This window comes from Ambystoma mexicanum, chromosome 5p (assembly GCF_040938575.1).
Source record: "Ambystoma mexicanum isolate Mex_15411 chromosome 5p, UKY_AmexF1_1, whole genome shotgun sequence".
NCBI classification, from domain to species: Eukaryota; Metazoa; Chordata; class Amphibia; order Caudata; family Ambystomatidae; genus Ambystoma; species Ambystoma mexicanum.
The window spans coordinates 1108705612-1108732917 of NC_090930.1; the positions used below are offsets into that span (position 1 = coordinate 1108705612).

A 27306-nucleotide genomic window follows, 5' to 3' on the forward strand; every position below is an offset into this window, starting at 1 on the left:
AGATGTCTATTAAACTATTCAAATAACCTTCCTTCTTCCAAATACTCTCCCTCACCTCGCCTGCACAGATTGCTATGGCACTGTATTTGTGTCTGAATGGAGGTTTCTTATGGCCCCAAATGCCTTTGATACATCTGGAACATTGATATATTAACTTCCTTGAGTCCTGCTGTGAATAAGGTCAGGGGCAGGCCTGGCCCCATGGGTGAACATCCTTCCATGGGAATATGGGAAATACACAAAGAAAACCGGGAAGGCAGCACAGGCGGTGGTCCAGCAAGAGTCCCAGTCCAATGGTGGTGGCTAGGTACTTCCGAACTGCAGATTTTATGATACTGTGGTGCCTACCAACCTGGTGAGGGGCATCATTGGGCATCCATCCAAAGATACAACCCCATTCAGGGGGCAGCAAAATGTACCTTGGATGTAGGCTGACTGACGATAACGGTTATGAAGATTAGCGAGTAGCAACAAGCAAAGAAATGATGGAATACTCTCAAGCACTGTCACACAAGTCGCAATCAACCAAGGTTCCACCGGTCTTCAAGAGTCACTGTGCAATGGGCTCCAACACAAGCTATCCCCGAGCGTCAAAGTGCAGCATTTGTGCATCACAGCGTTTCCTCACCCCATATCATTCACTCTGCATAGCAATAGAAATGTGGTGAAGGACCGCAAGTTGCATGGCACAGGGAAGCCGCTACGAAACCTCCTCCCCTCCATGTTGAGCCATCTGACTAGTCATGTTCTGAGGTAGGAAGCCTGTGCCATCAACCATGGTGAGGCTATAGTCATCGTCTGGCAGAGCGGAGCCATCAGTGCCACTTATCGTTAACTGTGCCTCCAACTTGGGTTCAGTCTTAAACAATTGCCAGCGAAACAGCAGTCCTCACTTGAGAAGACGTCACCACTGTTCGCTATGAAGCGTACCACCTCCCTTTAAAGGATACAGGTCGGCTTAGGAAAACACCAGAAAGAGCAACCTAATGCTGCTCACTTATTGCAGCCCTGTCCTCCACTTCTGGGCAACCTAGGGGCCACCATTGTGAGGCTCAAATCCAAAGGTCACTGAATGGGAAGCACTCTGGGTCACAATCCAAGGGTGCAGAGTGTTCTTCTGAACCTTGTTCTGGTGCCACACAACGCCCCAAACCCTTGGACTGTGACCCTAGGCCAGGATGTGCTTTTCTGTTGTTGCAGCTGCTTTCGTTTGGGTGATTTGGAGCTCTGTTGAGTTATCTGTCATAGAGCAGACAGCGGTACAGAATTAAGCACGTTCGGCCCCAATCTCACTTTAATCCAGCAGGCCATTCCACTGCCAGGACAGAGTGAAACGCACTGTACTTTTTTGCAAGAAATCTTTCTTTGCAGTGGCCTTCACAAAAAACTGAACCAGCATCCAACACAAATGTAATTTGGTCAATACAGATTCTCAGGAGCTATTCCAATCAATAGAGCACAGTCCTTCAGTCCTGCCAAATCCACCACCCACTCTCCCACTAACAGACTGAACCTGCTCTTCTTCTTTCATTGTAAGCCTTGGAAGGAGTCACAGTTTGAGCTCTGCAGCTCAGGGAACTTGGAGCAGAGGTTTCCACAATGCAGCCGAATGGAAGGAATCCAACCAGAACAGGCTAATCTGCTTCTATGCTGGGAGCATCAAGTCTCACTTAGGACCACAATCTCCACGGTCTTTCATAACAAGCGAGTAAAGAGGGTCTGGGGCTGCCAATAATGCTTGCAGAAGCACATGTGGCTTTAAACAGTCAAATAAACCAGGATGCGAGACCATTCGTGCGACATAGTCAGCAGAGCTTGCGCCGCCTGCTCATACACTATAGTATGGTCTAAATCACCATTCTGTCACAGTGTTTCAGCAAGGCTTTTCCAGAGAACTTCCAGCAAATATTCTTACACTGCCATAATCATCTTCTGATCCTCCAGCTTCTCGCATTACAGGGCCAGCTGCTCTGCCAGGAGCTGCTGCAATAAGTCCAGGCAGGTGGGTGCATGCAGCTAAGGGAAAACGAGGCCCTGCACTTCTATGGGACGGTATGACGGCAAATATCAGGAGCTCTTTCCACTCTGGTAACTCCTTGTTCAGTGTCAGGCCTCTGTTACAAGGACAAGGGTGCTGGTTGTCTCCTGGGGCACGCAAGGCAGGTCTTGGGATCAGTTCTCACCTGCCCAGGCTGACACAGTTTGCTGTTCCCACTATGAGAATGAGTAGCTTGCTGCAAAATACCTAAATCACAGACTCTGCAGGTGAACCTTTCTGGGATGTCGTATCTTGTTTCTCTGGTAGTACTCCTGCCTTCCATAGTTAAGTTCCGGGTCTGCCCCAACCCGCAGATTGGGTAATCGCAGCCCAATGCAAGATTTCACCATGATTTGTGAATCCTTTGCCCTGTAGTAGACTGGAAGGGACATACAAGATCTATGCTTAACCCAATGGTCAGGTTGAGTGGATCCCACAGGGTGCTAGTACCAACATAGCTATTGTGTTCTTGGTCCTAGAAGTCCTCTCACACTGCATCATGCCCTTAGTGGAGCATCTCCTTCTCAGAAACAGGGAAATGTCCATTTGGCAGGCATCCCCTGAAACCACAGTTTGAGGCTTTTATTTGGCCATGTTTCTTCACCTGCCAAGACTCTGATGGTCACACACTTGCAGAACTTGTTGGCGACCTGTGCCCATGTTTACACACATACGCATAGGGCACATCATTTTCTGTACAGTTCCACTTATGTTTGCCAAGGTTAGCACGCAATGGGCACTGGATATCTTCATTAGCAAAGTAACCCCGGCTCCCAGTGGCCAACTAAGTGTGAACTGCAAGGTAACTATTACTTTGTCTGAAGCTGGTTGTTAAATCCCTTAGGCTGCTTCAATTTCTGATGTGAGACCCCCCCATAACCTCCCACACACCTGCCCCCAAAGTAATGGGGTCACCTTCCAGTCAGGCTTCAAAGAGCCCAGATATTTCAGGAGTAAATTATAACCATGGTCGATTAAGTTGTACAATTGGCAACAAAAAGTCTGGGTTTATACAAAATTAAACTCTGCATTTTAAACCGAAGAGAAATTACATAAACAGCACAATGATAATTGCTTCCCTCAAATGGTTTATCAGATTGTTGGCATTCCCCAAAAGAGATGATCCCTTCAGAAATACTTGATACTCATATATGTTCTTACCCCAACCGAACAATCTTCTCAGGAAGGACACCAAAGTGCTGTGGAGAAGAGCAGCTCAACAGGAGCCCCTTTGTCTCCTCAGGAACTGAACATGATCAAATAGTGTGATCCACCGGGGGCCGGGGTGGGGAGCTGACCATGCTTTGCGCTGTGCAGTAATAATATGCAAAGTTATTGCAAGATAGAGGTTTGTTCACTCCAAAGGTAGGTGTCGTCTTTAGTGTTCCACAAATACTGCAGCGAAAAAGCGTACAATGAGAGTTGTACACCTTGCACAGAACATGTTAAATCGTTACATACGTTTTTTTGCTGGCATGAGTTTCGCGCTTTCCCAAGACTTTGGCTCTTTTAAAACATGTTTGGTTTGCCAAAGTGATAACTGGGCGAATGTGGAAGGGACGTTTGAGAGCGTTCTACATCTTAGTGTTAAACCATAGCATGCCATTTTCCAATGAAAAGGAGTGGATACGTTGTTATCGCTATGCACCTCATAAAGGCATGAGCAGAGTGAAAAGGTCACAGTTTGGACCCCTCTCAGAGAAGAAAGCTATTGTTTGCTGGGATGTCACAACCTTAACTGCGCATGCTCAAGCCTTTCCTCCAACTTCGAAGATTGGATGCCATGGGATGAAGAAAGACTATTCAAGCAGACAGACGCAGTATTTCCTTATCATCGTTACAGGGATAAAACGTGGCATGGTTTGGTTAATAAGTGGGGTTAGAAAACAAAGGCAAGATACAGACGGTTGGGCTTAGCAACCATCATTGGTTGAGCGCCAAGGCGTTATAGGAGGGGGCATTATGGGGGCCTGAGCTACAGCTGTACAGTACTGAATGCACCCGGGAACATGTTTATCACTGGATGATGGGTAGCTAGGTGAACCAGACACAGGGAGGCTTTTTAAAACTAAAAGCAATACACAGTTTCGAGTGGAGACTGTACACAACATGATCAACAGTTGTCTGCTTGCATGGTCCGATAAGCAGTGCTTAACTTGTGGGGGTGTTTGCCAGGGCTGAGCCCTGGCACTTATTACTGACTCAGACTCACTTTATTAAGTGGCAATAGTCAGTGCATCCATCAACCACAATGCGCATGCGTGAGCTGCAGTGCAACCGCAAATATGTCCACTGTGTGGGGAGCAGCTATGGGTGGTGGCAGAAGTGGTGGGGCACTGCCCACCCGCAGTGTCACAGGAGTGCTAAATATTTGTACCATGGCACTTATTTATTTAACACATTAAGCACTGCCGATGAAGTGTCTTTTCCATTATTTTCCATTATCCCATACAATCGTAGCACACACAGTGGTACGTTATTTATCTGTAGCCCACACCCAGTGCTTTAAATGGGATATGAAATTGAGAGGGGGGGGCTGATGGCTGTGCTGAAGTGTGGCGTAACTGATTGGCAGTTGGCTTAGGCAAGAGCACCCTGCCCCAAACAATACATCGTGAGTACCTGCAAACATGTATTTTGGGTAATTCAGCAGCGTCTCAGGTGGACATCATATCTGCATACTGCAAATAAAACTCCCTCTGACTGACTCGGGATTTAAGCAATTCAATCAGATTAAATAACCTTCATTATGAAAATAAATGGTCCAGGGCCAGTGTGCTTAATCGTTATAAAGTGGCCATGTAGGAGTTCAATTCCTCTGCCACCCGCCCCCATCCCCCCAACATCCCCCACGCTTTTACCCGAGCAATCTTGCCCCTCCTGATTATTGATCTGGCTTTTGCCACAGGGGTGGAGGCGAGGGAGGCGGCAATATAAACGCGCTTTAGCAACGGTGCAATCTCGGGGCTGCTTTCCGATCTCCAACGGAAGGGTTGCCCCATTTCCCCCGCTTTTCACCCGCGGCTAGTTTGTGCAGCACGTGACTCGGGCATACCATGCGATTTAAATTAGTTGCTGCTGGTAGGATGCACCAACATTCTTTGGATTAAAAAAAATGTAAAGATTTTGCTAGGAAAGAAGAGGTTATAACAATGTAAATGTGAAGTTTAAATGTTTCCCATTAGCAGGACAGCAGTTGAAGTGATTTCAACCAGTGGAGCCGGTTAATGATGCAGACAGTGTTTTGAAAACAATTTGCTGCCTAAAAGTACAGTTGTATTTTAACATGGCTGAAAAGTGATACAAAAAGGTGCTTCAAGAAAATGGGGGTAGTTTTAATTAGTAGCAAGAAACGACTAGGACCATTTAAATTATCTAAAGTACGGCTAAAAAGTCAATTGTCGTATTTTCATTGATGAATTCTCAGTTTCAAAATGGATGCACAGCCTACGCCCTCGACCCCAGAAAACATACACTCTTGAGATAATGCGTATTGCGGCATGATTAGCCTTCAATAGTCAGGTGCTGGGTGCCCTATTTTGGCAGGACCTTTCCTACAAGTATTTCTTTGCTACCGTGCATCACCTGTGCGTGCAAACACTCCAGAGTTAGAATCCGGACGAGCGCTTACTTGTAGGACTATGAGGGATTTTTTTATGGAAACTTTGACAAAGCCCCCTGCATGGCCCTTGTTGAAGGGTGCCCAAAGAGGACGGAAGCCGCCACCCACTATGTGATGCTGAGCCTTGGGGAGTTATGGGGAGGATAACCTGGCTCAGGTCTTTCGGTTGTAGCCTCGGATTGAAGCTCAGGGGGTACAACCAAAAGGCTAGCTAGCCCCGAGTCCCAACAGTACCAACATTAGCGTAGCCCCAGATCTTTTACAAACCTAGCAACAATTCTGATCCTGGCCTAATCCCCCATTCCCCAGTCAGCTAGCATTGGCTCATCATATTAGGCCCCCGTCCCTTTAAAAGAAGATCCAAGCAGGGGTAGCGCATGTAAACTAGGGCCCCAACACCACCCCCACCCCCCCATGGTAAGCCCTTGCACAAAACACCCATATAGTTGTCATGGAGCCCCATCTTCCGCAAGCTATTTTGGAATGTGTGGCATTCCTAAAGCTGCACTGGGTAATAATGGGACTGCTAGAAAATAATAGTTTGCACAGTTTACCAATGACTAGAGCTTTCCAAATACTAACGTTTAGGAAACACATGTCTTCTCTGGAAATGTTGTTTCCCAAATTCACACTGCGTGTGCAGACAACTGCGTACCAAGAAATATGGATCCAAATAACTTGCATCTGCAGCAGAGTACTGCTGAGAAAACGGTCTCAGAACTGCAGGACAGCAGCCCCACTCCTAGCAACTGCAGACTGGCGCTGCAAGCTATTGGCCAGCATTGATCAATTCTTAGGCCAAGTCTCTTTCAAGTGAGGGGCGGAGCCATGGCTGAGGTGGGAGAACTGCAATGAAACCCTGCTTTATCGATCAGATAAAACACATTATACAGACCAACATCTGTGTGCGCTTAGGCCTAGACAGGCCCCAGGCGGGACCAACCGACGAAATAGCATGCCAACATTGTGAAAGCAGTGTGGGTGTTTTGAGGCAGAGAAGGCGCTTAGGCGAGAGTTGAAGGTGGAAGGAGGAGGTTGAAGTGGAGCAGGAGGCAGCAGATACAAGGTTAGAAGAAGAGAGAGGGAACTGAGGCAGGGCACACTGAGGAGGCTGTAAGGAGGTACAATCTAGGGAGGAGAGGAGATCAAAAGGAGGAAGAGGAGGGAGGATGTAGAGACTATTTAGGAGGCGGTTCATGGAGATATCAGTAGGGAAGACAAGAAGGGTATTGTGCAGGTTGTTCGAGGAAACATCAGGAGGAAGGAGGTGGAGGGTACTGATGCAGTGGTTAGAAAAGACATCAAGATGGTTCAGCTGGAGAAATGGAAGAGGAGGGGAAGAGAAGAAATAGAGGGGAGGTTGGAGGAGTTGAGAAGGAACAGGCACACTACAAGCCTGAGAGGGGCCAGTTAAAGAAGGGTGAAGATATGAGCACATGGTGAAGCATTGAGGAGGTGTACCTAAAGAGGTGCAGGAGAAAGACAGTGGCAGGGACAGAAAGCGCTGGAAAGGTCCCCTTCAGCACAAGACCTTTGAGACTTGTTGATGAGGTAGACATGGATGGGTTGTTGGAAAGTAGAACTAGGACCCCAAGAAAGGAAGGTTGAGAAGGTACTCTGACCTAACATTCAGCTGGCCAGACTCCTAGTGGAAGCTCTAGGGCGTATCCAGATATTGCTTGGCCATTATCCAGGTCTAACGTGCAAGTACATGGCCCCCACCCACTCCGAGACGCAGGCGCAGGATCTCCCCACGAGTCCAGGTCAAGAAGCAGAGGACCTGAATCTACAGAAGCAGGAACCAAGAATGAAGTATGGGGACACGCAAACCCCCAGGACTATGAGTGAATGAGAAGTGAGGATAACACCGGGGAAAGGATCCCTGCTGCATTGAGGAAGTACGAAACCTAGAGACTTTGTTAAACAGAGACTTTTGTTGTTTGAAACTCAAGGCGAAGACCACCTCCTTGTTGAGTTCCATTGTTCTCTGGTTGTCCCACTTGTTTAACAACTTCTAATATATGTATAGGTTTTAAACCCAAAAATGAAGTGTCATACTTATATTGATCATACATTGCTTTACATCAGGAATCACAGGCTGAAACATGGCAGTGTAACATGTATTGTAGCAACAGGTTTAATGATGTTCTTTGGGCACTAGAATCATGGAAGGGGACCATTGCTGGCATAAACTGTTGAGACCGGTCTCATGATATTCCTTTGACAAAACTAGGATCATGGGGGACCATTATTGACAGAGTGAGGAGACATACCTTCTAATTCTCCTTGGTTACCAGCAGTATGCAAGGGGGTAGCAATGCCATACATTGCGCTGACAAGCCTGATAATTTCCTTGGAGGACTAGCATCAGGAAACAAGAGCTACTGCTGTTATATATATGGCAGTAACAGGTCTCATGATTTTTGTGGAACCAACCTGCATTTAAACGTGCTTTACAGTGGCAGTACGGTGAGCTTTGCGATAGGACCTCATGGTGAAAATGTGCATGAAAATGTATTGCAAAACGATCCCATGACTTGTTGGCACCTGGTTTCTATTGGGGTATTTCACCTGTTTTTCCGACACAGCAGATTATACATTGTAGAGCTTTTTACCCAATTTTCCATACATTTGCACAGTAAACTACTCAATTTCTGCCCATTATTTAAAAACTGTTGACAAGGGTGAACAAACCTTGCGAAACACTCAAGTTGGTTTGCGCTCATTTGCTTAAGCCAATTCAGGGAAAAAGTATAAACCCACATCATTGCAAAATTCACTAGCCTCCATTGGTTTCTGTAGGTCTATTTGCTGGTAACAGTTTTGACAGAGGGCTGAGGCTAAGGTCGCCATGGAGTTCTGTCCCCAGCAAAGCTCAGAGGAACTGCAGTGAAAACATGTGCACTTATGAACTGCCATTCCTCGAAATTGATTAGCTGAGGTACCCTTAAATGCTCCAGTGCGTGCTAATTTGCTTTTTTGCCACTGTCTGCTAAATGTTAATAGAAAATAATGTTGCCACTGTTAAAAATGGATGCACGTTTGAACCACAATATCACGTTTATTGATGGTGCGACCAGCCTGGAATGCTGACCTGTGGGGTACACAGCCTTGAATTCCAAAATAATAAATGCATAATTCATTGATCTGTGCAGAAGCCATAAAACGACGGGCATCCAATGAGAACTGTCAACCTTCTTCTTTCCCATCACATGGTAAAGTCACAAGGAGGCGATTCCATTTTTAACACATAGTACATTTGGAACTTCAGTACAAGTATGGTGTTAACAATAAGTATTTGGAAAAAAGAAAACTACCACCCAATTGTTAATTGAGATCAAGTGGAAATGTACTGCATTGGCTACCGTAAACAGTAGTGAAGGGATTCAATCTGTGTGGCATAATAGGTGTTTTTTTTTTTAATTGCACCTATCTGGCCATCATCACCATACTCCTAATGAGGTCCACAGGCATCAAACATGACCCACATGCAGCAGTACCTCTGTTTCTTGCAGGATGCCACGATTTGGGCACACAGTGTCTGGACACGTAATCGGCGAGCCGAAGCCTTCTCGAATCGCCAATTGCACATACTCTTTTAGGCACTGAAAGTAAAAAAAGAACCCAGTCATTACTCAGATTTACGAAGAAAAGTTCAGATTGCAGGCGGTTTAACAGTCTCAGTTAACGGTGTCCAGAGCCGCATCGCTTTGCTTCTGTAACTTGGCACCCTGCTACTGCGGTACTTCGAGGGCATAAAATACAATTCAGAGCAGAGCTTTCTCAAAGACTTACTGCAATCTGCAAACCAGTGCGGCAAAAGGCCATCATGGAGAAATGCTTTCATTTTCCAAGGACTAACACAAGTTGCACCATTAAGCAGTATCCATTGAATTCATCGTTGTTTAGGGCATAGTCGCGTCACTTAAAGCATCTCGATATTTTAGGCAAAGCTATCAATTAACTAGATCTGATAAACCTGCATTTCTTTGAACCTGTAGTAGAAAGAGCCATGTTGTCATGCTAGACAATTTATCTGAGTTCAGAGAATGAAGGGAAACTGAATTACTTAGGCCTCAGATGGCAAACAAAATATAGGGGCAAGAGAAATGTTAAATGCATGCATTTAATTTTTTGTTTCGGGGTGCTTCAGGGTGAGGGCAAAATAATTCAGCAGCAGTAGCAGATAATGACTGTTGGAGACTGAGTCAAGAGAAGTGTGAGGGGTCAGTAATGCGAGGCAGACAACTGCTTGCAGTCTTCTCAGTAGTTGGCATTTTATTTTAACAAAGAAATGCAAACAAAACTCAGCTAAACCTACTCTACCAGGGAATTCCCTACCTAGTCAAGAATCTAAGGGAATATCTGCTAGCATACATAAACTGGCCCTCACACTAAACAGAACCATCAGATCTAAACAAACAACATAGATACAAGATTACCAAATAACCATTGTCTTGGATGACTTACACTTGTCCTGGGTAGATCATGTTCCCCCAGAAATGTCCAAAGTCAATTTCTCCCAAAGGAAAGAGAAAGTCTTAAAATCAGTTCATGAAAAGTTCCAATGGAACAAAAAAGTTCACTCAAACAAAAATCCACTGGTAACAGTTCCTTCCTTGTTTGATGAAGATTCCCTTTCCAAGTTGCACAAAGAAAACCTCACCAATGGTATTCATGGATAACCTCCTTCCAGGAAAGAATGGATAGAGTTCAGAACAAAGGTACCACACTCCTGCTTAATAACAACTCCTCTTCTTGTGTTCTCTGCAGCGTCTTGAATATAATTTGTCAGGATGCTTCATAGGGATTGCTCTCTTCTTAGCAACTCCCTTCTGCCAATGATCCTGTAAGAGCAGACTCCTTTGCCCCATAGACCACTATTGCATCAACTACATCTAAATAATGTTGTGACAAAATGATAGACAACCACAGTTCTACTGCTTCAACTTGATACTTGTAAAGTAGTAGGCAACTTAAGACTCTACAACCTCTTCTTTAAGATGAGAAAGGGCAGCCTCTTTGCCTTTCCTATAAGACTTGCAGCTAGCACACAATCTGTCTTGGCTTCCAGACTGCTTCTCTCTCTCTCAACTTTAACAGTCTCAGCTCCAAAGATTAAGACAAGCACCCAACTCCCTTCCCCAGCTTTATGTACACCTTGTTTCCAGTAGTTACCCCAAAGCTGTATTACCACTCTTCCAGCCTGGGATAATCTTGTCACCCTTGTATCAGAGGTCTCCTCTGGATTTTCAACAGTTTCAACAACCTTTAAACAATTATGTACAGTTCTTAATTGGGCTGGTTGGACTTCACAAAGGCTTGGTCTACTGGCTTGGGCAATGCTTGCTATCTTCGTGACTTCAGCAACGTCTACGACTTCTATAGTAAGTGTTCTGGATGTTACAAAAGGCAAGTTTCTCTGTAGAAACAAATTTAGGTACACACAATTTCGTTTTGATGACAAACGTCCACTTAATGGTGTGTTCCCTTTTATTCATGCAGCTGTATGCTTTAATAGGAATTGGGGAAACAGTTTTATACGCTTGACCTCCCTTTGATGTTAGATAGCCTTGTAACACTACAGGAAAGTCAACTATTGCTTCTTCAAAGCTTACCGGAACCGCTTTCCTCCTTAATAGGAGACTTGCAACTGTTTGGCAACAGTTATAATATAACAATGGGAAAAAGAAAGGCTTTCTCTTACAAGCGCGCAATACAATTCCCTTGTTATAGTGACTTCCCACAGCTGCGAACAACTTTACTTGCGTTTACTTACATGCAAGCTTCAATTAAGCTGGTTACAGTTACCAGCAAGGTATTCCTGATTATTTAGAGTACAGAGCTTCCTTCACCGACTCCACAATCGCAGAGGTTGCGGGCTGCTTCTATTGCCAGTTTTTATTGCTTCTGCTACTACTGCTACAGGCACTCTTGGGACCCACACTCCTGCACAGCACGGGTGTTTCCAATTAGGCCTTGATGATGCAGTTTTCCTCGGCTTGTTTCTGCACACGGGCGTCCGGTGGGTGCACAACTTCAGCTCTGCATTCACAGCAATTAGGCGCACCTGAAAAGACTGCAAGATTCTCCCAGTCGCTTCCAATGCAGCCACAGCCAAACAGGGTTTGTGAGCAGAGGACCAACTCCGATCCTGCAGGTGAAATCTGCTCTTCCTTTGCTCTGGCATCCCTTTTGTGGTTACACTTCCTAGTGAACTGTAAGTCTAGTGCTCTGCTGCTACTGCTGCGGACCTTCCGGCTCCTGCTCCATCTTCTCTCTACTGCTTCCTCCCTCTGCAGCCTTTTATGCCCCTCAGGTGGGTTGAATGTCTTCAGGTGCAGGCCCTTAGAGCCAATTGCCTGACCTTGCAAAAAGCTGTTAAGCCTGCCTGCCTGTCCTTGGCCTCTACATGCCTCTTCAGCCCTCCTCTTCTTCACAGTCCCTGAGGGACTCTGGGACACGTAGTCCATTTTTGAAAAATTCAGTTTTTTCACATCTGTAAATGTTTTCAGGATAAATGTTCTTCCCTTGAGGTTATTAGAAGATGGACTGTAGGGTTTGATACTATTAGAGACAAATGGGGTAGAAAGGTCATATTTTCATCATTCCTTTTGGCATACCTTTGGCATTGCATCACCAGCTAGCCTGATAAATCCCAAAAATGTACAATGTATATATGTACCCTAATGTATCATTGTACAACGTGTAAATGCTTATCCCAGCTTCTCCCACCCTGCAACTAAGCTCCTCGCAAGTAACAGCGCCTCGATGCCTAAGGGCTGCTGTGCGCTATGGAAATGTAACAAATAAATAAATAAAATGCGGAGGATGTGGGATTCTAGGGGTAAAGAATGAATGGTTCTGGAGTTGTGGCAGCTTTAGACCCTTTAATTCCTAAATTTTACCAGCTGCGTTTTAACCATAGACTGAAATTAATAAGAGTGGCAAGATGCGAAAATCTCTCTCGGAATGATTTTACAAGCAGCCAAGGAACAATACCATGTCTCATCCTGTGAAATCATCCCACTAGCAAGTAATACCTTGTCTCCACCCAGGTGATCCTCCTGCAGTACACCACCACCAGGATTGGGATCAAAAAGTGGGTGCCCTCTCCTGGCCCCCCATGAGGAGACTCTAGGCAGGGATCTAGTGGGGGATCCGCAGGATTCTGTGCAGAAAGCGAGCTAGCTTTTCCATGTGGAAGCGGCATAAAGAACCTATATAGATTGGCCCACAGGATCCAGGGGCCCGCAATGGCCAAAAGACGGTGGGCCAAAGTTTCCATGAAATAAGTGAGTTTTAAGATCCTGCGGAATCAATTGAAGTCTTACGGGGCTAATGTGGTGTTGTAGGAAATGGGGCCTTGAGAGTTACTATTTCTCCCCTAGCCATTTTGCGATTCAATGGCAGCCCCAGGATCAAATAAACTGAAAGGCTGTGTAAGGCCCAAAATGTGCAGAAATACCACCCTGCCAGAATGAAAAGCCAGTCTCAAAACCTCAACACAGCCAATGTGCCCAGTGAATTCAAATGGATGTACTTCTGCAATTGAAGCAAGGAACGAAAAATAAAGCCAGACTGCAGAAGGGAATTGGAAAGGCACATTGTTGACCGATAGAAAAAAGGTAGCAGATCACTTGCAACTGACGCACATCAAAATGCTGTGTACTTTGAAAATTAAGAGTACAAAATGGGCCTTGCATGTCAAATTCAAAGCCATGAAAGTACCTTTATTACATTTAACTGAGGCCTACTTTTTCAACACCAACAGCCTTGCTGACAAAAGAAAGAGGACTTGAAATGTGGCTCCTCTTCAGTTTGGAAGGAAAGGTGCTGTTTACCAGTGAAACTCCTTGGCCTAAACTTTTCAAAATGTAGATCATTAAGTGAAGTGGACATTGATGTCATGATGAGATATATTAAAAAGCTTCACATGAAAAGTAAATGCAACACATTGAAAAGCAAGTATTTCTATTCTTCAGGACACAGAAGGCTAGTTTGAGTGTAAAGATGTTTCCCCTGAAAGTGAAAAACAGTGACCTTCCCCATCATATGCTATGCTATCGATCTGAAAGACCATTCATTTGAAGTTTCAGGGCCAGAGAGAAGAGCTGTATTCATGCATGAAATTAATTTATTGGTGTGGCAGGAGCAACAAAAAGGCAACCCCTCATGAGCGGAACTTTGTAAAATCCTCAAAATTCAAGAATATTTGTGGACAATCCCTGGGCTGACTGGGGTGCAGGGGCTGTAATCAAGGATTGCCACATGATGCAAGAGACCAATCTGGCCAGCAAGATAAGATCACTTCTGCAGGCCTCTGTTAAGACGGATTTCTGAACTCTGCCCTGGCGGCGCAGAAGTTCAGAAGGCCAACCTAATTACTTGGAACAGGGCAACCTCTGGACAAGCCAGACCAATCAGGGTAGCGATCGCGGCGGTCAAGACTAGGTCTCAAGAGGGGTGAGGGTGACTGAAAACCCGCAATGAGCACACAAAGCAAGGACACTTACAAACTACTCCAAACAGGTGTTATATTAAAAATATATACACATTTATTCCAAGGCCTATAAAACAATGACCGTAGCGAGAAATCACAATACAACTCTAGTAAACCAACACATACCAAACCAATACAATATATATACAAATACAAACAAGTCTAAAGCGTTAGATGCACGAAATGTGTAGTCCACCTAGAAGGGAAGGAAAACAGGCAGTGCGAAATAATGCTTAGACCCAGTCCGCCTTCAGAGGCACCTAACTAAAAGGAAGTCCGAGCCCTACGAAGAGTGGAGCCTTGTGCTCAAAAGTACCTGCACACGCTGGTGCCAACGGGCAAAAAGGGAAGTCTCTTCGAGGGAATCAGGCAGTTCAGTTTAGTGCACAAATGAAGAAGAACAGAGTTCCGCGACTCAAGTGCAGCCTCCACTGTGGGCAGAAGCAGAGCGCGAGTACGGAAAGGCGTGCTGTTTTGACGCAGCGGGGAAAAGCTATGGGCTCCTGCAGGAGGGCGACCAGTTCCTAGCTATGCTACTCACCGGTCCCCAATGCAAGCAGACCCAGGCTTCTCCGCGTCAGTTTCAGTGCTGGCAGATTCAGGAGAGCAGGGGACGTCTCGTCGTCGTGTAGATTCTGCAGCAGCAGAGTTGAGTTAAAGATGTTCCAAACGAAGTGAACCCGCACAGTTTGTTACCACAGCAGGGCAACGCAGCGGCCGTGTGCATCTCAGCCAAATGTACACTACTCACTTCAGACCTGGGAACTGTACGAATCGTGTGAGAGTGACAAGGACTAGAAATACAACACAACCTGGCGGCGGTTACAGAGCAAGACTCCTGAGTAGGCTGGTCAGTCTGCTGGATGGCCCAGAGACACTTCCAAAGGCTTACGTGCAGGAGATGGTGAAGATGCCGAGAATAGCTGTTTCCGCTATTCCAAGGGTCGAAGTACCAGTACAGGCCTTCTGGTTCGATCAGAGGTAAAAAGGGTTTCACAAGGCGACAGCAGTGCAGAGGAGCAGTCCTTCAGTGGGTCACCAGCGATTCCTCGGTTCAGCCTCGTGGTTGCAGGATACTTGGCTCCTGTATTCCTTTGTTCGTGAGAACTCAGGAGATCGACATGGTAGTGGCATTTCCAGCCCCCTCTTATCCACGGTTCCCTTCGCGCCAAAACGGAGGGGACCCAATGGGAGATCCGCTCATCAACACTCACACCATACGTGGACCTATCACGGACCACGGTGGTCCCAGGCATTCACACCACCCTAGACTCTCTGGCACCCAGGATGTGTATTGGGACCAGACATCCCAGCCCACATCCTGGAGGCACACACAAGGCCTGTAGAAGCCCGCGAAAGCATCCGTGTTTCGCGGGAAAGTACATGCCCAAATAAGGAAGGCCCCGGGTCGGCTCGACCTGGGGAAGGTGAAGGGAGCAAGACGGTCAGCGGACAGGACAAAGGAGCCTCGTGGTCTGGCCATTTTGGGAGCCAGGCCACCATTTTGGGCTAAGCGCGAGAAACGCGCTTAAAACGCCAAAAGGAGCTCAAAACACAAGAAACGATCGCTGCCACCATTCCCGTCCGTGATTCACTTGCACCGATCAGTTACAATCCAAAAAGAGTATCTAGGACCTGTAGAAGGCTAAACACCTAAGAGAGCAGTAACTTAGCTTACAGTGCCCTCTTGTGTCATGTTGCACGAAAGCCGCAACATGATAAAGAAACTTACGGAAAACAGCATTTCCCGGTACTGACTGTCTTAAGGGCATGTCAGTTTCCCCGTAAGAATGGAGCGAAAGCCCAGAGGAGTGCAGCAGAAGGCTGCACTTCTCTGGCAAAGTCTAGATCATGGTGAAAACAACAGCAAAAAGTTTAAGGGTTGCCACATGGAAGGAAAATTACCCACAATTACGAAATCTTTCCTAACAGCCTCTGACTTCACAAGAGTGATTCATGGATTCACATCAGGCCAAAATCAACAATGGAGCAGAGAGGTCTGGAGCAAAGTTTTCTGGAGAAAAGAAACCTAATGGAAAAAGGAACTGAAAAATATGTGTATAATTAAGAGATGCCAATAAAAGTGATTTCCTCAGGAACGATAACTCGTAGGACAACCATTCGAATATATCATTTTAAAGCTTATCCCAAGACCCAGGTGTTGATGTAATTCTTGTTAAAATTTGACCATGGGAACCCATGTTACAACCTAAAATGTATTCTAGCTCCCCAGAAAAAGTGGTGAAGCCAAAACCTTGGGCGACATTAGCTTACTGAATCATGTAACTGGATATAAAAGTTGATGATACTGACTTATTATTTGTGTGTGAACTGTGAATAATTGCTGTTCGCACCTGCAACCTCCTGCCGAGACGGGAGTTAGTTCAAGTGCAGCATGATTAAAGGAGTCACAAAATATATGTATTATTTAGTGTTCATTTGTAAAATACAAGTTTTTGCCACTTAGGACTTTTTGAGTGCAAACATGACATTTGAAAAAATTGGGTGGATTCATCCCTTCCATCATTTGAACTTCATACCTCTGGGAGCCTTTCTAAATAGAGAGGCTGGGTTGCACAATGGGGAGTGGGGGACAGCTGCCTGACATCATCTGGGTGGGAGACAGCCTGTCACTATCTGGGTTGGAAATGCTAATGAGATTGCTGGAGGAAGCCAGGGAAACAGACAGATGATGATGGAGAGGCAAATAGAAGGCCCAGAAATGGCAATGTCTTTCCTGAGCACCAAGCCCAGAGAAATTCAATGTAAGTAGCTTTTCCAAAAGAACCAAGAGTGTGGGGATCTGTTGATGTTTTGATGTCATATCATCCCCTTAATTAGTGGTGGGGGCATGGAAGTAGACCCATAGCATATTTGGATAAATAATAATTTAATGAATTCTCCTATAGCCGAATAGCACAGGGTAATTTGGTTAAAGTTTGAAATTAACAAAATCACTCCCAGTGTGAATAAAGACAATCATTTAAAGTTAGTGGGTACCTCGTAATTTCATTACCGACACCAAAACTCCCTAAAGGGGAGGGATGTCCTTGGTGCTGAATCTAACTGTCTGGGTTTTTGGTACTGGGGCAGAGAAATGCAGTGCTAAATGTAATAAAGTTAAGTCCCTAATTGCAAGGCGCACTCTCTCCAGAGAGTGAGAAAGTGACTCCTGACAGAAAGATTCTGCATTGCATAGGGACGAAGGAAGAATGGTGCTATAAAGCTAAAAAGTATTATCGAAGGTCTGTTGTGGTTTCAAAACTGCTAGCATTTTCAAGTGTGCAGGGAAATTAAATATACAAAGCACTGCATGTGTGAAATTGCTTTTTTTAAATAAAAAAAATGGCATTAATTTAAATCTAAACTTTATCAAGGATTGCCAATTAATTTGACATTAAGGGATTTTTGTGGATGATAAAAGTGTTGAAATATGCATTTGACCTTTTTTCTATTTACTGGAGACTGAAAAGCAAAAATGCACATGTAGTGGAATCTCAGATCTTTTGTTACTATTTAGTTCCAAAAAGGTGAATTATTTGTATTGAATCTTTGCTTTTTGTGCCACAGAGAATGTGGCGTGTCATGTGAAGTAGTGTAAATATTAAACTTGTCATAATATTAATAAAATATTCTTTATATACACGGTCCTTGTTTTTGGCTTAACAATGCTAAAGGGTGAGGGATTCAATGGTTCTAGATGAGTCACAGACAGGGCTAGATAGAGTATCCAGGGCGATTTGTGTGGCGCTGTTGATTGGAGGTGTGGGGGCAGTAATCCCAACACAACCTGTGTTCCCATAAGTGTCTCACACCATGTAGATGGTAAGGAGATTCAGGGAGGGTGAGCATAGGCCTCTGCCAAGATGTTAAGGGTTTGATTATCTTGTGAATAAGGTAAAGGGTCTTCAAGTGGGAATGTTTTCCAACAGGCAGCCAGTGAAGGATCTTCAATGCTGGGGGGATGTGCTCTGTTCTTCGTAGTGCAGGAAGGATATAATTTCACCAACTTATCCTTCAAAGACTACATGAGGAAGAAGTCTTGGTCGACTACCAGTACAGCCTCCTTCACAGAATGAAACCGTACTTACCACCTAACAGATTCCACTCAACCGTAGAAGCCATAAACCTCATTCATGCACGATAGCAATGCCTAGGCTATAGGTAGTCATGACATCATCCTAGATCCTCTAAACGGCAGCCTACATCCAGGTAGCAGAGCTCATTCTTCAGCTCGTATCCATTCATTTTTTAAACTATAATGTACTTCCCTCTCTTTATGTTAAAGTCCTTGTGAGCATCCTTTAACCATCCACTGCCAGCTACAGTAACGTTACCCTGACTACGTAAAAAGGTCCACTACCCATCAGGGCCACGTCTGCACTACAATTGTTTGATATCATCTATGTTGATGGCCTATCTCGAGCTAAACACTGATGCCAGACAGACAGACAACGGTAACCTTCACTGGGGCAACTCAGAATCCATTCAAAATTCAATTTTAAATATTTATTTAAAATACCTTGCTATTTTATTTTATATATACTGCACAGTGCCTTATGCAACCCAAAAGCTGCTTCAGGGCACTACTAGGAAACGTAACACAAAAATGTTATTCATCAATAAGAAAGAAGGCAAATTTATCAGTGCTTCATGTAATTGTTAAAGATCAACTAAATATAAAACAGTAAATTAGATTAGAAACAATATACATAAAACACACAGAGAATGCATTTCAATGAAGAGAATGATTAATATCAATGGTGGTTGTGATAATTGTATTAGGAACTATAAAATAACAGCATTAAAACCGTTTAACGCTTGCTTATGTTAAGAATGTTGGGGGAATATGGTTCATATATCACTCTCTCTAAACTCAGTTCCCTGCTTTCAAATCTCCACGAGTGCAGTTTTAGAAGTTTAAGTCTGAGGAAAGCGACATACCTTAACATTCAATAAGTAATACACAGCAAAAGTAAGCTTTTCAAACGGGAAGGCCCACTATCATACATTGCAGGTTACTGAGAGCATTTTCAGCACAATTTGCTGTGGAGGGATCATCCAAGGCAGATCCTTCCTGGAGTCAGATAGGAGGTCTTAGGGACTTACGTAACTCTGGGTGTTTTATCAGGCAAATTGGAGCAACGAGTTTCCCCAAACCCCAGACTACATTCGGTAGCACTGTAAACCACAAGAGCATTGGATGGTATACACGTTTTATAGTGCCTCCACCTATCCAATTGGGCCAACAGGGGAACTGAAGAAGAAGAGCACAGTGCAGGCACCTCCCCCTTCGGAAATGGATTTGAGGAATTATATATATAGGATTTGGGTTGTAAGCCGGTAGCGAAAATTGTTTGAGGGAGAAAAGACTGAAAGTTATTTTTCCAAAAATAACTTTCGGTATTCTCTCCCCTGAACATTTCAGACTTTGCCCTTGCCCTCACCCCCCTACTTACCTGTGGGCTGCACACCTTGTGTGTCGCTGTTTCCAACATCCCTCTGTGACGCTGGTTCCCTTCACTTACGTGCTTGGGAACCAGCGTCGCAGCGCCTTTTCTTTTTTTTACATAGGGGATGCCCCCTATGCGGGGGACACCCCCGCAATCCCTGCCTCTCATGTTCAGTATTTTCCCATTTGTACGAATGGTACAGTCCTTTTCGGTGATTCATACTATATATATATATATATATATATATATATATATATATATATCTCACTAAACTTGCACATACCAAATAAGGAACAGAGTCTACTAATTAACCCCTCACAGAGGAACACAGAACAGTGAAAGAGTGGAAGTTACAACATGCAGGGGATTCCCACCTCAGGAGGCGCTATTCATTCTATCAGGCAGGAAAGCCCAGCTACTTATGAACCACATAAATCAGGGGTTCACAGAGTAGTTTGGTCTTTGGGACGGCACAGCCACATTCAAAACCCACACAGGGATCTGGGGCAGGCCGGCCTTGAGAAAAGAAGTTAGTCACAGTCTCATTCATATTCGATGGAGAAACTGTAGCAGACAGGCCTTAACAGGGAAAAGAGTTGGGCACAGCCACATGAACTATCGGGGGTATATAGAGCAGGCTGCATAGTGCATGAAAACACAGAGTTATTCACAAATGTCGCTCCCATCCTCCATTTACAAAAAGCCCTTGGCTTATTAACATGCCAAGCAGACACATCGTCTCGTTGCTCTGTCCTTGTCTTTTATTGTGCACTGATTCCCCTGAGCACCAGAGTCCCTCCAGAGGCTTTATAAATCACTCTTGGGACGGTTCGCCAAGGAGATTTGGGCCATTTCATCCACTATCTGATTCAGTGCATCGTGGAAAGACACCCAAAAGGATCAAGCAGGGTTGGCCTGCGGAGCACTCCATAGGGAGGAGGCCCTCTGCCACAGGCTTTACATTGAGTTTTTTGAGTGACTATAACAAACTGCATCAAAAAACAAATAACTGAAATAAAGAAAATTGTATTTACTATTGTTTCACAAAGTAAGTCTTTTCCTTCTCTCATGATCACATTCTCCCATAGACTTCCCTCGGGGTCTGTGGCTCTGGGTTGGAGAGAATTTGATAAACAATTTCCCATCAGGCAGTGCATTTGGGTTGTGTTCTTGGTGCTAATTAGGTCTTCTGCACCCTGCAATGTTCGATGGCTAGTTTTCCTAACCAAAACTAGCATCAAACATGTCTCTCGGATTGCCAGAGTACATCCAAAAGGCAGTGCACCGGGCAAGAACTCCTAAATCCCTTTGGGTCTCACCACTCACTCTTTTCACTCATAGAGGGAGTAAAAGAACCACAACTTCAGACAGTGCACTTGAGTTCAGCATGCCCAGGTTCTCTCAGGAAGCAATGAACCACAACCCCCTGTCTTCGGGTGGGTCGTTAGGACAGCACACAGTTTACTATAGTCACTTCATTCTTGGCAGCAGCGAACCATGTGCTGTTCTCCTGGTTATTTTCAACATACCTCGCTAATTGGGACGTGACATAACCACAAATCCCATCAGACGCGTCACATTGCTGGTACACAGACCCCAGTGGCTGGATCTTCCTTGCTGGGGCACCATGCTTTATAACCCTCTCAGATAAGGTCTTTGCTCTTGTTAATGGACACAGCACAGTGCCCGCACCCCTGGTGCCAAGTGCACCCCCTGCTACCGCCCTATTATCCGTCCCCCTGGCACCAAAAGCTGCCTCTGCTACAGACCCAGCACGTGAGCTTCTCCTATCTGAACAGCTTTTAAATCAGATAGTTTTCCCTCAGTCTACTTCTCTGACCTCCAAGCCCGTCCTCTGAGCTGCTTCTGGCTTGCAAAAACTCAAAACTCTCCGTCTGCCACCACCAACTTCTCTTAGCATCAGGTTCTGCTTGCCTCACAATTCTCCTTTTTCTATGGGCGGGTAATCTTTTGAATTACTGGCTATCTGCATCCCTGCGTACGTGACACCAAAAAAAAGGGGCAGGGTGGGGGAGTGGGAGGGGGAGACAGATGATCGCCATTTTGGCCACCTGGGTGCAGTCACCTCACTAAGGTACCTAACTTCTGCTACAGGAATCTTCATGGACGCCGTCATAAGGCCCAGGTAAAAAGCTCCTTGAGGACTTACCGAAAAGCACCTGAGCAGCACTAACAATGAGCTGGCTCCAGTGAACAAGTAATTTGTTTTTCCCCAAATCAGGACCCTCCAACCTGGGTGGAGAAAGCACAGAGCACACCACACCCAAGCTGCTATGGATGCCTTGCAGTCTCTGCTTGCTTGTTTCCTCCACGCTGGGGGTCCCACTCCTTGCTGTCGCAATCCCCATCTGGCCCTGGGGCAGGCCGAGGCCTCCCAGGCTGCTATGTCACCTCATGCTACTTCGTACACACAGCCTGGATCGGCGGGGGGACAAATCTTCACCCCCACCCCAGTCCTAACTGATCCCAGCCAAGCAGACTTCCCACACAGGCCGCCATCTTTTGCCCAGGCATCAACGCTCACCCGGCCTGGATGGGGGTGATCTTCTGGGCCCACCCCAACTGGGCCCAGGGCAGGCTACCATGCAGCTTTCTGCTAGGGCTGGACCTCAAACACAAGACTATGGCTTACCCACTACCTGGACCACATCACACATGCGGTCTGGCCTCTTTTTTCATGCAGGCTGCACAAGGCATGCACCCCAGGGGGGCTCCAGCTCTGGCCAGGGCGGTCTCAGGGCTGCAGCCTCCCAAAGAGCCACAGCAAAGTGCTCCTGCTCTGTCGATGCCTCCTTCCAACAGTTTTCACTTTTTGGGGGGAAATCACATAGTGCAATCAGCGTCATTTCAACAAGTGGCATACATTTTGGAAGCAAGTGGTAGGTAGGGTGAATCTAATGCAGAATTCAGATATCTCAGTATATTTTTCAACTTTTCTTTTAGGGAACTATAGAGGAATTTAATTTTTGCCACATCCCAAGACGTCGTGGTTCTCTAGCGGTGCTCCGCTAGCAAAGAAATTTGTTTTGAGGCGTTGGCCATCATCTATTTCGCCGCCCAAGGTGGAATACTTGGTGAGTAGTTATGTCAACACTTCCCCGGTGGAAAGGGCAATCGACACGCAAAGGGGGGACGAATGTGTTGAAACCCAAGCTAAAGAAGGTATCATTTGTTTAACTCCCACATAGTGCACATGTCACAACAGAACAGTTATTCCACAAAAGGTGGTTACAGCAATTACACGGTCACTTTAATTCATGCTTTAAATTTGATTAGACACAAGCCTTAATCTATCAGCATTATGTGTTTTCAAGTGATATGTGCATGTTAGGACTCACCTTTCTGTAGGACTGCCGCATCACGATGTGGCCCCACTAATTCTTGCATACATTACGCATATGTATGGATTCTATCTTTTTTATGTTTTGTAACCTTAGTAAGATCTAATACAATTTTAATGCAAGAAAATTCTTTTTAATATATATTCTTGCTCATGTCTCAGGTGATTTACCCATGGTAAGGGTTGATACTCTAACCCTTCCTGCTTGCCCAACGCCCTGCAATCACTGCAGAGTATGTGCAAAGGAACATGCCCTTCTGGGAGGTGTTTGGCTCATATGTGGTTGACCTTCCGTTAGTAGAAACCAGAGAAGAGTAGCCTCAACATCACACAAGCACATGAAATGTTTATCTAACTGGGACAACTGGTTAAGCATTAAAAACTGAAGGAGAGGCCATTCCCAATGGATAATGGAAGAGCATTTGTACTGCTTTACAGGCCCCACAAGACATACATGCTTATATTTTCTATTAAAAACAGTCACTGTAATCCCGTTTTAAAGAGCTTTGCGACCCCGTGTGCCCCCTTCATACCCCCTGGGGGGCAAGAGGGAGCAGCTCCACAGCTTTAACACCACTACTTTAGGTAGAGGCCAATAGTGCCGTCTTTTGACGGTACGAAAAATGTCAAGTTAAAACTGTTTTACTTTCTTTCTTTTTTTTTACTTCACAAACATATTTATTCAAAACAATACTTTGGTCACAAGGTGGTTATGCAAATGGTAGGCCCAGCAAGAAGGCCCAACACACATCACATCACATGCTGGACAGCAAACCCCAAGAAAAACACTCAGGCAGGGTTTCTAATACGCCATTCGGTCAGTCAGATATTCTATGCTACAATTGTTTTAAGAGTACAACTAGTCACAAGCAAAAACCCGGCTATTTGATAGTCGCTGAATGTGAAATGGCATTAATAGGTTAGCCAGGCTTTCTAAACATAGACGAATCAATTTGAAAGACCCATAAAATTGATTCGCGGTCGGGGGGGGGGGGGAGCAAACGATGGCAGAAGCATGCTGCTTTAAAGGCCCGTTATGCAGATCTTTGCACACCCGTGGTACATGCTTTGTGATCTAAAGTATTGTTTAATTGAGGCCGGAAAATAGTCTCCCTATTCAGGAAGCGTCTTGTTGCTTGGCGTTGCTAGGTAATGCCAAGGCCGAAGCAATTGCGCACTCCCTCAGCTGCGGGTTCAGCTTTGCACGCAAGGCCAGCTACAAAACATCCTGCGCGACCACAAAGGACGAACCTTCGAGATCACCTTCGCGCACGTCAAGCCCATTCAGAAGGGCTCTCAATGCATTTCGTTCAGAGCCCTCCAGCAGCATTAACTCTTCAAACAACCTACACATGAATAAGCGCGTGACGCGAGCACATTAAACATATGAATAAGCGCGTGACGCGAGCACATTAAACACGCACAACTACGGCAACTGCACGGCTGCCAGCTATTGCATTCAACAGCACATGTTGAGCCGTGTGTACAAGATTCGGTCACAAACTGCAGCGCCAACGGATTTGCTTATTGCTTCGTGTTTTAACCAGGTGCTGTGGGGAGCAATACTTAGACCAGCACATTTCCATTTACAGGACACGCGCACGTGGCTGCATCCTGCCAAGTCACGGTTGATGGACGCCTTTGTACCACACCCAGTGTCAGCAAAGTTGTGTGTGCCTGTTTTTTGTATTGAGCAAAAAAAATGTGGGCGATTATTAATAAACCAAACAGTAACTTTCTCCTGCAAATGCAAAGAAGCAAATGGGGAGAAGCGGACAGATAGCGAGAGACGATTTAAGACTAATTTATCACTCCGCGTTGAAGTGGGTCACAGTGGAAAACGCTCTGTCCTGACGAATTGTCACTGCAAAAAACCACAAAAGTAGCGTGCTTCCACATGTTGACTTCAGCTGCATGCAGTGCCTGAAATAGAAAAAAAAGAAGCTGGATATCCCGGCACATCGCTGTGGCACGGGCCGTTTGTTTGCAGGCAATGCCAAGTGAGATTAAATAATGTGCCAACGAGCAAACATCTTGGTAAAGCAATGTATCTGAGATCCTTTCACACAACTTCCAGTTTGTTGTTATGCATTGTGTTAAGAAAGTTTGAATATCTATATTAAATTGGACTTTCTTTTTTGCATATCAAACTAGCAGATATCATAGCTGCAAAGTAAGCTTTAGAAAGAGAGCCCAGCAATCGACTAGAATATCAGAAAATGTATGGTCAAAGTATTTCAGTGATGTACCGAAAGATTTAGTGTTGGAACAAGGCCATGATTGTATGCAGACAGTGCTTTAAATGGGCAGGTCCTACCCGGCCCTCAGTACCTGCACTTATTTTTTAGCATTTGAGTACCTGTACGTCTCAACGTCTGAAAGAGAGTACCGGTACTTAACTATGGGGCGCGGTGAAAATGAAAGCTTTTCTTTTCACTTTATCACAATTTAAAGAACTACGCTCCTTTAGCCGTTGCTGGGGAAAGCAGCACCCCCTCCCTCCTCCTCCTCCTCCTCTCTCCACCACCCGCAGTGCATATAATGTCTCCTTCAGGGCTCAGCCTGCAATTCAATCAAGAGATGTTTTGACGATTCAGTCCAGTTAGGGTTCTCACAGAATCTACAAGTAGAGTCCCGAGTGCCCAACTGTCTTTGGTAGCTCAATACTTCCCTCATAGAGAGAAGATCTAATCTTAAGCGCATAAACATATCTCTAAACTTGGGGCATGGAAATTTCACTAGATAGCGTGGCAATTGATTTACCCCTTGCCTCTCATGAGATAGAAAGAATTATAAGCTCGTTGCGTGTTATCTGACTGAGTTCTTTTAAACTAGATCTCCCAGTGGGAAGGAGACGTTTATTAGTACGTCAGAGGCGCGTTAGCGCAGGTACTTTTGTGTGCTTGTCTGCGTCTGAACACGGCAGTTCAGTGCGGAGCGGTGGTGATTGGGGTGACAGGTGGGTGCTGACGCACGTTTAGGGAGTTTTGTTTTATTCTTGCAAGCAGCGTTATTGGATTACTCATGGTGGGCAGAATGGGGCAAGCTAGCATGTACAACTCTGAGGTCTTTAATAAAAGTGTTATGGTAAAATCACAAAAAAAGCGAATAACATACTCCAACGGTACCTGTCCTTCGCAATGGTACCATTGGCTGAGTCACATCCCTCAGAAGACATGGGAATGGCAGGAGGGCATACCAGGATTGAGCAGGGGCAGGAGCAAGTAGGGGCTACGAAAGCCCCAGAGGCTGCCTACCAACAGAGTTAATGGAGAAATCAGTGTGGGTGTTAGAGAGGTCATGACCCCCTTCCTCCCCTCCCTCTGCTGGCAAGAGTGAAAACAATCCCTCCAGAGAGAGGGATTATTGTGTGAAGAAAGATCACAGCAAGCTCAGGCTACAGCGTTTGGAGGAAGTCGGGGAAATATTTATGCAAACATCAATGCCTTTACACGTTACAGAACTGGGGGATCCAGTAGAGAATAATCCTGAGTACGGGTATCCTATCAGCCGCAGTAGAGAGCTACAGGGTAATATCCCCAATACAAACAACTTGCCCACGTGGGGCAATATGAAGGAGAATGATTCAGGGACAGCAATTTTCAATCGGGTTGAGACTAGTTCTACGTAGACAAATAGACCAGGCTGCTCCTTTAGGGGGCCAGTATGTGGATACCAATAGTGGCAATACGCTGGCTAGAGAGGAAGCTGAAGGCATGGTACTCGCAGGAATTACAGAGGATGAAAGCAACAACAACAAAAAAGGAAACTTTTTAATGCTTGGGCTAAAACAAGAGCACTAGGAGATAAGGAGGCTTACTTAAAAGCAGCCAAGATATATGAAATGGCAATTAGTGAAGCCAAATAATCCATGTTCAATACCCGGATTACTAACGTTGAACACGATTCGTAAGAATTGTATAAAATATTGAAGGAGCTGGACAACCCAGATAGCGCCTGGTGCGAGTCAATTCAAGTGGCCATGTTCAACAAACTACAGAGGATTAAAGAAATTATAAAAATCAAAAGTGGTTTTTTGAACAATGGGGGTGGAACAGAGGGAGCAACAGACAAAACCACAGAGGTCCCCAGGGAGCCAGGCAAGACAGTTCAGTTTTAGGTCAGTAACAGAGGTGGAGATGGTGGACATCATTTGGAAGTTGAAGCCTACTAGCTGTGGAGGAGACGTGTGTCCAGTGATTACAGTAAAGGCTTGTCTTCCTTCAGTGATCACTACCATAACACAATTTGTCAAAATATCATTTTAGGAGTGTCTGGTGCCAGAATGTATTAAAAATGCATGGATTACACCACTACTATAAAAAAGAT

The 27306-nt window shown here is 45.3% G+C and overlaps 1 protein-coding gene across 5 annotated transcripts in view; it reads right to left on the minus strand.

Moving 5' to 3' along the window:
- The window catches only part of RNF144B (ring finger protein 144B), a 511196-nt gene that overhangs the window by 206849 nt on the left and 277041 nt on the right, over positions 1-27306 (minus strand). For all 5 annotated transcript variants that reach the window (XM_069613583.1, XM_069613582.1, XM_069613579.1 and 2 more), the window contains one exon: positions 9161-9265. In XM_069613583.1, the coding sequence (XP_069469684.1) occupies positions 9161-9265 (105 nt within the window). The remainder of the gene's footprint in view (positions 1-9160; positions 9266-27306) is intronic.